Below are 14,365 nucleotides of genomic sequence, written 5' to 3'. Positions count from 1 at the left end.
AGAATCTGTGGCAAGGCAGTTCCTCTCTGAGTGAGAAGAATTTTCCTCAGATCCCTCCCAACATCTCTCTCCTCACATTAGACATATGCCTCTTGTTTCTGCTGCCACTAATCTAGTTTTTCCCTACTCACCAGATCATAATTTTGTACGATAACAATGGTAGGTGGGAGAGCAAATTATGGGAAGCAAACTCCATATCCCTCAAAACGTTTCTATATGCGTACCTGTCAAAATGTATTTTAAATGTTATTGTACCTGCCTCAACTACCTCCCCTGCTAGCTTGTTCCATATACCCTGTGTGAAAAAGTTGCCCATCAGGTTCCTATTGAATCTTTCCCCTCTCACCTTAAACCTATATCCTCTGGTTCTTGATTCCTGTAGTCTGGGCAAAAGACTGCATTTGCCACATCTATTCCTCTCATAATTTGATCCACCCCTATAAGATCACCCCTCATCCTTCTGCACTCCAAAGAATAAAAGCTCTAGACTGCCCAATCTGCCCCGATAGCTCAGGCCCTCAAATGCTGGCAACATCCTCGCAAATCTTCTCTGCACTCTTTACAGCTTAATGACGTCCTTCCTGTAGCAGAGTGGCCAAAACTCAACACTATACTCAAAGTGTAGCCTTCTCCAATGTCTTGTACAACTGTAACATGTCGTAGCAACTTTCAGACCCAATGGTTTATTGGAACGAGAAGGTGCAGAGGTACTGAGGGGAGTAAAGGAATGATGAGGGGTGTGCACAGTGTAGATTGCAGTGAGCCTCTTCCCTCAGTGTCTGTAACCAGGCAAGAGTAGGTGTAATGTGCAAGAGGTTTAGTTTGAACTTTCTACCCTGGTGTGGAGGGTGATGGATGTTTGGAACCCACCGCTGGAGACACAAGTCGACAGTTAGAACCTTCTCCCAGTACCGAAAAAAACCCAAATACTAGAGCACATGGCTACAAGGTGGGTGGGGCAAAGCTTAAAGGAGATGTGCAGGGCAGGTTTTTTTACTTGTTGGTGAATGCCTGGAACGCGCTATCAGGGTGGTGGTGGTGGTGGTGGAGGCAGATACGACAGTGGCATTTAAGAGACGTTTGGATAATCACATGGATATGCAGAGGGTGGGAGGATGTGGATTATGCGTGGGCAGATAAGAGTTAACGGCATCGTATTCAGCACAGAAGGGCGAGTTCTTGTGCTGTACTGTTCTATGTTGTATAAGCAGCACTTGTCCCCGGTCCATGTCCTGGTTAGTGCCCCGTCAGTGCCAGTACTGTCCACCGCGGCCTCCTGTGCTGCCCGCTGCCTACCATGAGATTCTGCATCAACATCTTCAGGGCCTGGTCCTTGCCGTAACACAGGAAGCTGTGGGTGTACATGTTGTAGTCCCTCCCGTACAGGCGGAAGTGCATGGCGTTTTCCGGTGCTTGTACCTCCCGGTCAGGAACGAAGGTGATCTGTGTGGACCCCCCGCCCAGGTCCAGCGCACCCAGGGTGTCTGGTTCCCCGGCCGTGTCCTGCAGAGGGCAAGAGGCAGGGTCAGGAGGCAGGAGCAGGGTGCAAGAGGCAGAGGTGGGGGGGCACGGTCAGGAGGCAAGAGGGGCAGGGGGCAGGGTTAGGAGAGGGGCACTCAGCAAACTCCATTCCTCACTGAGGCAAAGCAGCCCACCCACCCGCGGATGGGGCCTCCGCTCCCACACTCCCCCCCCCCCCCCCTTCCCGCTCAACCCCCAATCGCTCGCATCCTCTTCCCCACCCACACTCCTCCCATGGACAGGTCCCTGCACCCCTCCATCTCCCATACCCCCCCTCCCTCCCAGACCCCCCTCCCTCACCCACAGCCACCCCTCCCATGGATGGAGTCTCCACACACCCTTCCTCACACAGACCCCCCTCGCCCTCCCAGACCCCCTCCTCCCTCGTGCATGCGCCCGTCCTTTCCCATCCGTCCACCTTCTGACAAACACCCACGCCCTGCGTTGTCCGGGGACTCGTGGGTGGGGTAGATAGTGGATATCTCGGGGCCAGGCCGTGGGGGGGGGGGGGGGGGGGGGGCGGTGTTTCAGGGAGGCTGGGGGTCGGTAGGTGTTTCGGGGATGGGGGAGGGTGCCTCAGGGATGGGGGAGTGGGTTGTTTCAGGGAGAGAGGTGGGTGTTTCAGAGACACGGGGACGGGAGTTCACCTGCTGCAGGTTCCCCATCAGGTAGTTGATGGTGATCCATCCGAAAGCCCCCTCATCCAACCCACTGATGATCCGAGCTCCCTGGAAATCAAACGGATACGTGTGGATGAATTGTTCCACGGCATGTAGCAGCTTCTCTGCCTGAACGTGGTTCTGTAGCCTGTAAACAACAGAGAGAGCCGTTACAGTGAGGGGGGTCTTTGATAGGCAGGGAAGCCCCCTTCCTTATCCACCCATCACACAGTGCACCACATTCAGTGCTCAGAGGCTGGACAGTACGAGGAAGCACCCACAGATCGATCACCGTGCAGGCCGAGTGGGAACTCTGAGCTTCCATCCGGGAAGCTGTTAACTCTCCATTCGCCCTCCTTTCTGGCCATTCCTTGCAGTTGCAGGGAGTTTAAACTGTTCGATTTACAGGCTACACTGCAGCTCCCGAACCACAAATGCAACATTCTCAGACCCTGGCGATAGTCATACAGCACAGCACAGAAACAGACCCTTCGGCTCGTCTTGCATATGCAGACCAAGTTGGCATACTGGGCTGCTGCGATCTGCCTATATTTGGCCCACCGCCGTCTAACCCCTCCTGTCCATATATCTGACCGTTTCTCTAGTTTTCTCTGGCAGCTCATTCCAGGTATAGACTAGGTTACACACGAGGTCTCTCTCTAGTCTCTCCCTCGTCCCCGGGTGGAGTCTGACCTCAGCAGACGCAAGCCGGCCGTGGCGCCCAGGTACACTGGGGTCTCAGTGTGCTGCTGGGCGGGAATACTCTCCATCGCCTTGTCCAGACAGGCTTGCAGCGAGGGTCCGGCCCTCTCCACCTCCGTCCAGTAACTGGAGATCCCCGGACCTGGTGACGGGAGGACGCAATGAGAACCGGGCATCGCTGCGGACGGGGCAGATTGTGGAGGGAGGGAGGGAGCGGGGGTGTGAGAGAGCGGGGGGTGTGAGAGAGCACGGAGGGGTAGTGCGATGGGGGGGGGGGGGGGGGGGGGGAGAACAGAGAGCAGGGGCGGGAGGGAGGTGGATGAGGTAGAGGAGTAAGGTTGCTGGGGAGGGGAGAGGGAGGGGTGTGAGATTGCAGGGGCAAAAGGAGGCGAATAGCACGGTCACATTGGCCAGCTTCAGGGCCCCAGCGTTACTCCAGGCCAGCCTTACCCTTCACGCTGCAGGACCCCAACTGCTTCACTAGTCCAGTGTCGTTCATCTTCTCCGCCGGCCAATGGTAGATGAAGAGCGCCGTGTGTGAGGAGCCCGCGTCCAGGACCACGCCATACTGTGGACAGAGACATGTCAGCGGGCACCAGGGCCTCGCGGCCCTCCGACACTGTGTATGGAGCAGTGGGCACTAGGACCCCGCGGCACCCCGGCCCTCTGCCAGCGGGCACCAGGACCCTGCGGCACCCCGGCCTTGTTTAATATTCAGTCTACGGGTCAGTGAGTGGCTACAGGGGGCAACATTTCCTGCCCATCCTTGTCTCTGAGAACGTGTAGAGAGGCTAACATCGTGTCCTGGTCAGGGTCCCCGCAGTGGGGAGGGGGATCAGGACGTGGTCCCAACCAGCACGAGGCATGGTGACGGTGTGGCTCAGTGAAGGCGTTGTGCGGCTGCCCCTCTGTGCAGGTATGCCAGACAGTGTAGTCAATTGAACGACATTTTTACCATCCATACCATTCAGGGCAAAACAGCCCCCGGATTGGCAGCTGCCTGCACCCAGTCATCACCTATGCAATGACTGCAGCGTTTATGTGGGCCAGTTAGGCTGTGGGCCGAGCATCAAAAATGTGTCTAGAAATAGGATTTCGTGACCCAAGTCACCAAACCTTTCTGGCTTGTGTGAATGTGGGAGTAATGAGACAGTTAAGCATGTTTCCCTAGAATGTAAAAAGTATAGGGTAGAAAGAAAAGTATTGTTTGTTAGACTGACAGGACTTGGAGTTGAGGCTTTTTCTGTTTTATCTTTGATTGGACACAGTGAGAAACATCAACTGATATCCAGGGCTGTTCTTCAATTCCTGCAAGTTACAGGACTGTATGTAAGAATTTAGTTCAAACTTTGACCTGTGGTGGGCAGTAATACGCTTAGCAGCGTCTACACTGCCGGAATCCTACAAGAAGAAGCAGTCACCAAACTACATGAAATTTTCACATATTGTGTAAAAACAATTATATAAATCACCCCTGAAACTCGATATGAAGAAGACTTGCACATTTTTATTAAATTAGAGAAAAACCGGAAAAATGTCGGGAATTTTTTAGTCCAATCAAAGCACATTTAACATTGAGTTGTCTGCCAGTTGGCCAATCACACGCGTTGTTTCAGGCTAGCACACAAAATGGCTAAGGGGGCTTCACAGATGCCTGTTTTACTGGAGATTCCGATGTGTTGTTCTGTGGAATAAATGTCGTGGAAATTTGCAGCAGGTAATTGTATTTTGTGGGAAAAGCATTAAAAAGGCTGAAGAAAGTGCTGCGAAGTGGATTAAAGTGCAAGAAAGCCTTCAAAGTCCCTGCTGATGTCCTGGAACACAAATAAGGCCCCCATGAATCAACTAACTGAAAGGTAAGACTAAAGTCTGAATTTATGAAAATCTATCTGTATGGACTTTAATTAATTTAATTGCACCCTTTTATAATGTGAATAAATTAATTAATTCATTCATTAATTCCTTATTTATTCATTCACTCACTCATTCATTCATTCATTCATGAAATTGAGAGCCTAAACTATAACACAGTCAATTAAACATTGTCACTAATGCCAGCCTGTTGTAGAGTAATAAGTCTTTAACAAATAATCTCGGAACTGCCTGCGAAAACTTACCAGGAAAAAGTGCTCCGACCGCGGGGCCTAGGTACTCGCAGTAAAGTGAAGCCGCGGTCTCAATTAATAAGCGGCCGATTCGCGATCGCGGAGCCACGGATCATCTCCGCGGGCGGGCAGGGGTGGGGGGGGGAGGCTGTACATAGTGCCGTCTGTAGCGGTCGTTTTCAGACCCCGATAACGGGAGAAAAACGGAGGGATATCGATCGCTCTTTACCGCGAGTACCTAGGTCCTGCGGTCGGAGCACTTTTTCCCGGTACGTTTTCGCAGGCAGCTCCGAGATTATTTGTTAAAGACTTATTACTCTACAACAAGCTGGCATTAGTGACAATGTTTAATTGACTGTGTTATAGTTTAGGCCCTCAATTTCATGAATGAATGAATGAATGAATAAGTGAGTGAGTGAATGAATGAATAAGGAATGAATGAATGAAGGGTGAAATTAATTAAAGTCCATACAGATAGATTTTCATAAATTCAGACTTTAGTCTTACCTTTCAGTTAGTTGATTCATGGGGGCCTTCTTTGTGTTCCAGCACATCAGCAGGGACTTTGAAGGCTTTCTTGCATTTTAATCCACTTCGCAGCACTTTCTTCAGCCTTTTTAATGCTTTTCCCATTAAATACAATTACCTGCTGCAAGCTTCCACGACATTTATTCCACAGAACAACAAATCGGAATCTCCAGTAAAACAGGCATCTGTGAAGCCCCCTTGGCCATTTTGTGTGCTAGCCTGAAACAAAGCGCGTGATTGGCCAACTGGCAGACAAATCAATGTTAAATGTGCTTTGATTGGACTAAAAAATTCCCGACATTTTCCCGGTTTTTCTCTAATTTAATAAAAAAATGTGCAAGTCTTCTTCATATCGAGTTTCAGGGGTGATTTATATAAATTTTTATACACAATATGTGTATATGTGTGTGCGGTTGCAGTGTGTGTGGATGTGATGTGTCTGTTGGTGCAGTGTATGTGTGTGAGCAGTGTATGTGTGGGAGCAGTGTGTGTGTGTCTGTGGGTGCAGTGTATGTGTGTGTGCAATGTGTGTGTCTGTGGCTGCAGTGTGCGTGTGTCTGTGGGTGCAGTGTGTGTGTGGGTGGGTGCAGTGTGTGTGTGGGTGGGTGCAGTGTGTGTGTGGGTGCAGTGTGTGTGGGTGGGTGCAGTGTGTGTGCTGTGTGTGTGTGGGGGTGCAGTGTGTGTGTGTGGGTGCTGTGTGTGTGGGTGCTGTGTGTGGGGGTGCAGTGTGTGTGTGTGTGGGTGCTGTGTGTGTGTGTGTGCTGTGTGTGTGTGGGTGCAGTGTGTGTGTGGGCGCAGTGTGTGTGTGAGCGGGTGCAGTGTGTGTGAGCAGTGTGTGTGTGAGCAGTGTGGATGTGGTGTGTGTGTGGGTGCGCAGTGTGTGTGTGTGTGGGTGCGCAGTGTGTGTGTGTGTGGGTGCGCAGTGTGTGTGGGTGCAGTGTGTGTGTGTAGTGTGTGTGTGGGTGCAGTGTGTGTGTGGGTGCAGTGTGTGTGAGCAGCGTGTGTGTGTAGGTGCAGTGTGTGTGCGCAGTGTGTGTGTGTGCGCAGTGTGTGTGTGCGCAGTGTGTGTGGGTGCAGTGTGTGGGTGGGTGCAGCGTGTGGGTGGGTGCAGCGTGTGGGTGGGTGCAGTATGTGGCATCTACAGAAACACATGCCCAGGAGGCTCCAACACACTACCTGCCCTGTGCCACCAGAGTGCAGGGCACAGGTTCAGGGACTGCAGCGGACCGAGAGGCAGTATCGAGGGAGCGACGGAAGGGCTGCATTACCTTCAGTTTCTGTGGCACTGGCGCGGTCTGTATCACCGTCACCGCGACCAGCACCACAACCACCACCAGCAGCAGGATGCCGACATACAGCAGTGGGCGCTGCAACCATGACTGCCTCTTCACTCCTGCAAAAAGAGGAGGCATCAACAAAAGGGACAGCGCCTCGGCCCAGCCATGCCCGTCAGCTCTTCCCCCGCACTGGATCCCTGTTCCTGGCCGAAGGAAGCAGGAGCTGGGCCTGCTGTTTGCCCCCCCCCCTCCCCCGCAGTCCCCAAGATGCTGCCTGAGCCGCTGAGTCCCTCCAGCACTTTGTGTCGATCTTTGGTATAAACCAGCATCTGCAGTTACTTGTTTCTCCATTTACCGCTGGCGCCTGGTCGTCTCTGCCTTGGTGGTTCAGGTACATTAAACATTGTGAGTCTCTTCCTTTACCATATATGTGCACAACAGGTCTCAACCAACCTCTGGGTGAATAGATTCTTCCTCAGATCACCTTGAAAGATCCTAACCCTCTGCACTCGAGCTCTATACACCTCCAGTTTGGGAAAACATTCCCAGTGTTCACTCTTTGTAATTCTCAGTATTAGTCTAGGAGGAGGGGTGTAGGAAGGAACTGCAGATGCTGGTTTACACCGAAAATCGACACAGTGCTGCAGAAACTCAGCGGGTCAGTGAACTTCTGTGGAGAGAAGGAATGAGTGACGTTTTGGGTTGAGACCCTTCTTCAGAGAAATGCTGGTGGGCAGGTCAGAGAACAGGGAAGGAGACTGGCCAGGGGGGATTGGCAGGGAGAAGGGGTGGGTGACAGGGGAGGGGGCAAGGTAGGGAACTGGGTGGAGGAGGAGGCAGGAGACAGGACATTGGGAAGAGGGAGGAGGGGGGGGGGGGCAGGTGACAGGGCAGAGGGGTTGCGTGGGTGGGGATTGGGTTGGAGAGGTGGGGGCAGGTTTAAGCAAAGATACTAGAGGAGTTCCTCTAGTATCTTTGGGTTAGAGTGGGGAGGAGGGGACTGTCCAGGGGGCAGGGGAGACGGCAGATAGCGGAGGGGGCAGGGCTGAGGAGAGGGCAATGTGGCAGAGGACGGGCTGACGAGGGGAACGGGCAGGGTTCACGAGGGACCCTCGGCCTCAAGCTGCCCTGGGCCGGGATGACACCGAGGGAGTCGCGGGCTGTCCCCGCGATGTGGAGGCCCCGGGCCGGACCCACACTCACCCCCAGCGTCGGGGCGCGGCCTGAACTTGAGGCCGGGGCCGCCCCTGCGGGTCACCGTCGCCATCCGCGCCCAGCGGGAGAGCACGGCTCTCCCAGGTCCGTCCCTCCGCCCAGGTAGCCATGGCCTGGCCGGCCCGGCGCCCCCACTCCTCCCGCCGGGGGCCCTTAACCCGGGTCTGCGCGCTCCCGGACCGTTGGGCGCGCCGCCTGATGAGCGCGCTCCCGGGACCCTTGACCCGGGCCCGCGCGCTCCCGCCGTCGCTCCACCTCGGCCAACGGTCGCTATCCGGGCCAAGACCGCGCGGGGAGGGAGGGTGACCGTTAGCCGGGGGGGGTGGGGGGGGGGGGTGTGGTAGTTTATGAGGAGATTTATTTGATGTGAGGGCAGGGCGGACGGCGGGTTTTCCACAACATCCCTCAGCTGCCACGAAGGCCGTTGGACCGGGTCATCGGCGACAACGAGACAAAGCGTGGACGCGGTCAACACCTGCGCCCGATCACCCTAGGCCCGAGGGGAGGGGGCAGGATCTCCCGGTTACACGAACCATTCAATTTCCCTTCCCATTCCCACACTGACCTCTCTGTCCTGGGCCTCACCCACTGCCAAAATGAGATCACGCACAATCTGTGGGAACAGCACCTCCAATTCCACATGGGTAGCTCACAACCCAACGGCATGAACGTGGTATTCTCCGATTCCAGGTAACTAACCATAACATCCCCACCATCACCCTCTTCCCATTGCCCCACCTCGACCTGCCCCCATTTCCACCTCCACATACGTTCATTCCTCTGGCTTCACAATTCATTCCTCTGGTTTCACGACCTGCCCCTCCTCTCTTCCAGCTTTCTCCACCTTCACAATAGGTCTGAAGAAAGGTCTCGAAATGTCACCTATCCATGTTCTCCAGAGATGCTGGCTGATCAACTGAGTTACTGCAGCACTTTGTGTCTCATTTTTTATAAACTAACATCTGCAGTCTCTTATGGCTACAGGCAGTTGTACAGATTGCTGCTGTCTCACATCTCCAGACACACGGGTTCAATCATGAAAAAGACACAGGGTTGGAGTAACTCAGCGGTTCAGGCAGCGTCTCTGGAGAACATGGATAGATGAGGTTTTGGGTCGGGACCCCTCTTCACACTTGTTCAATCCTGACCATGGCTGCTGACGGTGTGGAGTTTGCATATTCTCCCCAGATTCCTTTAATTGCTCCTTGTGTAGGCAAGTGCCAGGAAGAAGTGGTTGGCCTACGACAGAGAATAGGTCACAGGGCTACCGGGAGATAAGGCCAGTAGGATTGCATTGCCAGGAGCTAACATGAACTCAGTGGGCAGAATAGCCTCCTTTGGTGCCATGGTAAATAGGTTCAGGGCATTGGTGTCAGCAGGGACTTGGGGCTGACTAGCTAACTGGTGGAGTTGGGATCAGTGGGTCACTGGAAGCTGTGATCACGGAGTGCAACTGTGGGATTCCATTAATGAGAGATGACAGACTGTTCTATGGACAACGTCCCTGCGATGCAAAGGTGGGTGGGAATGCAGAAAGTGAGGACCAACATGATATAGACAGGTTCAGGAAAGGTTGCACATTGAGGGAGTGCAATGTGGGCAAAGATGAGACAGAGTATATACAGATACACTGGGAGTTTGTACAAATTGCAGAAAGACAGTGAGAAGGCAGAGCGCTGGTCAGGACGGCTCCTGGCGTGTGGGTCCGTGTAACGTGGTCAGTATCAGAGTGGACAAACCTTGCAGCAGCAGTACAGGCCACACTTGGACGTCAGAGTCATACAACGTGGAAACAGGCCCTTCATCCCAACTTGCCCATGACGACCAACATGCCCCATCTACACTAGTCCCACCTGCCTGCGTTTGGCCCATAGCCCTCTAAACCTGTCCTATCCGTGTACCTGGCCAAATGTCTCAAAAGTTATGGTGGTAAATGCGGACAGTGTGACTTTACTGAGGTGAGCTGCACCTTCAGCAGTCTGTCCACAGGAGGTTCACCAGAAGGGTTTGATGAGGAGAGGATAGCAGGTCAATCCAATATTCATTGCCCTCTAGAGGAATGGGGGATGATCGCATTTGAACAGGGAGGAGGTGGGGCTAGCCCAGGGCTTCAGTCCAAGAGTCAGAATCCTACGTTGGGAAAGAGGAGGAATCTCATTTGGCCGTTGCAAAGCTTTGAAATTCTCAACCCCAAGAACTCACAGAATCTGAACACTCAGCGTTTGCGCTGATGGGGAAAGGATCACTCTCACATCAGGCACAGTCCGTGGCCTTGCTCTTCTTTCATAAGTCCTCGTCCTCGCCCTGCGACTCCCACCCCTCCGGCTAAGAACGACAGCACCCTTTGGAGGAACACAGCCTCATCCTCCCCAACAATCCTTCCACCCATTAATTTTCCCTAGTTTTTGACTGCGTAATAGGTGAAAAAAGTTATTTCTATACATTATGAAGAGCACTGAGAATTCTATTCACCCGATGAAGTCTCCCGTAGACCTTATCTGGAATCTATAGAAGCGGATGACTTTTAAGAGTCATTTAGACGGATATATGGACAGGAAGGTTTTAGGGGGCCAAATGCAGGCAAATGGGGCCAGCCCCATATGCCAACTTGCTCGTCATGGACAAGGTGGGCCGAAGGGCCTATTTCTGTGCTGTACACCTCTGCCCCCCTCCCCTCAGTATTGTATGTTGCAAACGAAATAGCCCTTGCTTATAGCTGTGATTTATCACTCCTGGAAACTCCCTTTCCAACTCAATCAATCTTTCCAGTAATGTGACGAGTTCTTGTGCAGTGCCTTAATATTGTACATCGTCCTATCTTAACCTTTCAGATCTTACACTCTGTACCTGGGCTCATAAAGGAAACCATTCTTCAGGTTCCCTTTAAACCACCTGATCAGCCTGGAGTAACACAGCAGGACAGGCAGCATCTCAGGAGAGAAGGAATGGGTGACGTTTTGGGTCAAGACCCTTCTTCAGACAGTCAGGGGAGAGGGAGACTGGAGGGGTAAGGTGTGAAAAGACAGATCAAAGCAGCTGCTGATCAAAGAGATGTACAAGAGTTCATTGTTAGCTGGGAAGGTGACAATGAGGCATACAATCTGTAAAATTATTCAGGAGGACAGTGCAACTAATTGGAATACTAGGGTGGGGGAGGGACGGAAAGCTAGGGTTACTTGGAGTCTGTATTACTGAAATCAATATTAATATCTGTACCAGTAAGTTGTAAGTTTCTCAAGTGAAAGGGAAGTTGCCCAATTGGTGCTGTTCCTCCAATTTGCATCCTGGTTCATCTGTTTCTCTGCATCATTCATTACCCTTCCTTTTTTTATTGTTTATTTCTCATGATGTGGGTGTGGAAGCAAGGCCAGAATTTATAGCCCTGATAAGCAGATGGTGAATCACATTCTGAAGCCGCCCAGTCCTCCTGGCGAAGGCGCACCCTCAGCGATATACCAGAGGGAGACGTGGGCTTAGGCCCACTTACAATGACGTGACCATTATATAATCCAAGGCAGGGTGGCGCATGGGTTGGAAGGGGGAATTTGCAAGTGGTGGTGTTTCCCTGCACACACTATCCTTGTACTTGGTGCCAGAGTTTGGTTATTATTTATTAAATCCCTGCAAGCAAGGACATTCCTGGGGGATTGTCCAGTGAGAAGATGGATAGAACTTCAAAACACAGAAGGGAGTGGTCACTTTGGAACTGTAATAAAGGTCCACAAATAGTCAGTGGAATTTTGCGGAACATTCAGTAAGTAGGGAGATTGCAGAGTGTAGGAATAATAGGGCCTATAATAGTTGACAATTTTAACTTCCCCAATATTGACTTGGACTGCCACAGTGTTAAGAGATTAGATGTGGCAGAATTTGTTCAGTGCGTCTGGAATGTTTTCTCAATCAGTATGTAGATGTTGGGGGGGGGACGGGACACTAGAAATACCGGAACCTCCTCTTGGGGAATGAGGCTGGACAAGTGACAGAAGTCAGTGGGGGGCACTTTGGTACCAGTGGCCAGAATTCTATTAAACTAGTTCACAAGTATATGAGTAGAATTAGGCCTGCGGCCCATCAAGTCTACTCTGCCATTCAATCACGGCTGATCTCTGCCTCCTAATCCCATTTTCCTGCCTTCTCCCCATAACGCTTGACAGCCATCCTAATCAAGAATTTGTCTATCTCTGCCTTAAAAATATCCACTGACTTGGCTTCCACAGCCTTCTGTGGCAATGAGTTCCACAGATTAACTACCCTCTGACTAAAGAAGTTCCTTCTCACCTTGCTAAAAGATGAGGCTTTGACCTCTGGTACTAGACTCTCCCACCAGTGGAAACATCCTTTTCACATCCACTATTTATGCCTTTGCCTTTCATTATTCTGTAAGTTTCAATGAGGTCCCCTCTCAACCTTATGAACTCCAGCGAATAGACATTACGGAAAGAGATATGGTTAGACCACAAGTTTAAATAATAAATTGTACTACTTTGTGAAAATTATAAGAAGCAAATTTTGATAGCATGAGTCAGGAACTTACAACGGTTGTTTGGGGCTGGCTGCTGGCAGCGAGAGGGATGTCGGACAAGTGAGATAGGGAGAGTTCAGAGCCAACATGCTCCTGTTAGGTTGAAGGTAGGGGGGAGCCTTGGTTGACAATGGATTTCGAGGCTCTGGTCAGGTGTAGGGATGTGGGATCGATGGAGTCCCTTGAGGAGTATAGGGAATGTAGGAACAAACATTTAAGAAGGAAATCTAGAGGGCAAAAAAGGTAAGAGATATCCTGGACAAATAAGGGAAAGGAGTCTAAGAAATTCCACAATGTATTAACAGCAAAACTGTAACCAGGGCGAGAGCAGCCGGCCAATGATCAGTGTGGTCATTTACATGTGAAGCCGCAGGAGAAGGGCAAGGTCTTCAATGAACACTTCTCATCGGACCAAGTGTATCCTCGGACATTGAAGCGAAGTAGTGCAGCGCCCAATGTCAGTGGTGGGGAAGTTACTGGAGGGGATTCTGGGATAAACCTGCAATTTGGAAAGACAAGGACTTATCCCATGGGCGGTGCAGCAGTAGAGCTGCTGCCTCACAGCGCCAGAGACCCGGGTTCGATCCTGACTACAGGTGCAGCCTGTATGTTCTCCCTGTGACCTGCATGGATTTTCTCCTGGATCTCCGGTTTCCTCCCACATTCCACAGATGTGCAGGTATGTGGGTAGAAAATGTCCCTAGTGTGTGGGGGATAGTGTTAATGTGCGAGGATTGCTGGTCTGTGGGCTCGGTGGGCCGAAGGACCTATTAAACAAAAACATTAGGGAATGTTGGAGTGGAGCAAGATTCCACCTCTGGATTGGGGGCCAACTAGTCAGTGGGCGATGGAGGGTGTTATTCAGACTGGAGGCCAGAGGTGTATCACAGGGAGGCTCCACTGTTGTTTATTATTTACATTGACCATTTCCCCAGAGACGCTGCCTGATACTCAGAGATGCTCCAGCACTTTGTGTTTAAAGGTTTAAAAGGATATGGGCAAAAAACAAGAGGAAATGGGACTAGCTCTGGAAGGCACCTTGTTCGAGCATGGGATTTTCTTTAATCCAACTTGCCAATGACATTTCATGGACCCTGTTAGAAGTTGTTTTGGAGATAATTCTATTTACATTTTTATTTACTTGGTCCCTGTTAAAGCTGGTTCTGTGCAGATAATTCTTCTCACACCCTCTTATTGGCTCCAGTTCAGTTTTTGTCCTTCACAGGGACATACCGATGTTTGCATTCGTTGGTCAGGGCGTTGAGTATAACAGTCAAGAAGTCATGTGGCCGCCTTATCAGACGTTGGTCAGGCTGCATTTGGAATATTAGTTTAATTTTAGTTTAGTTTAGTGATACAGCACGGAAACAGGCCCTTTGGCCCACCGGCTCCGCGCTTACCAGCAATCCCTGCATAATAACACTATTCTACACACACGAGGGACAATTTTTAAATTTACCAAGCCAAATGACCTACAAGCCTGTATATCTTTGCAGTGTAAGAGGAAACCGAAGATCTCGGACAAAACCCACACAGGTCAAGGGGAGAACATACAAACTCCATACAGACAGCACCCGTAGTCGGGGTCAAACCTGGGTCTCCGGCGCTGCAAGCGCTGTAAGGCAGCAACTCTACCACCCATTTGTTGCAGTCATTGTTTGCTGTTCTGATCACCATATTACAGAAAGGATTTGGAGTGGGTGCAGAAGAGATTTATTAGAGTGCTGCATGGATTAGAGGGTATTAGCTATAAGAGGTTGGACAAATTTGAATTGTTTTATCTTAAATGTTGAAGGCTGGGGGGGGGGGGGGTTAGCTGATGCAAGTATATAAAAT

The 14,365-nt window shown here is 51.3% G+C and overlaps 1 protein-coding gene across 5 annotated transcripts in view; it reads right to left on the bottom strand.

Moving 5' to 3' along the window:
• Positions 1–14,365, bottom strand: part of entpd1 (ectonucleoside triphosphate diphosphohydrolase 1) — a 31,961-nt gene that overhangs the window by 3,443 nt on the left and 14,153 nt on the right. The window contains exons 1-6 of one of the 5 annotated variants that reach the window (XM_033034232.1): positions 7,996–8,082; positions 6,784–6,908; positions 3,333–3,450; positions 2,874–3,024; positions 2,169–2,328; positions 1,297–1,503 (exon numbers count right to left, since the gene is read on the bottom strand). In XM_033034232.1, the coding sequence (XP_032890123.1) occupies positions 1,297–1,503; positions 2,169–2,328; positions 2,874–3,024; positions 3,333–3,450; positions 6,784–6,908; positions 7,996–8,059 (825 nt within the window). In that variant the 5' untranslated portion in view covers positions 8,060–8,082. Of the gene's footprint in view, positions 1–1,296; positions 1,504–2,168; positions 2,329–2,873; positions 3,025–3,332; positions 3,451–6,783; positions 6,909–7,245; positions 7,432–7,995; positions 8,229–14,365 lie in introns of those variants that run through there. The other 4 variants (XM_033034233.1, XM_033034234.1, XM_033034236.1 and 1 more) reach the window with 4 other exon arrangements.

Source organism: Amblyraja radiata, chromosome 15, assembly GCF_010909765.2.
Source record: "Amblyraja radiata isolate CabotCenter1 chromosome 15, sAmbRad1.1.pri, whole genome shotgun sequence".
NCBI classification, from domain to species: domain Eukaryota; kingdom Metazoa; phylum Chordata; class Chondrichthyes; order Rajiformes; family Rajidae; genus Amblyraja; species Amblyraja radiata.
This window is presented reverse-complemented; position numbering and strand designations above follow the sequence as displayed.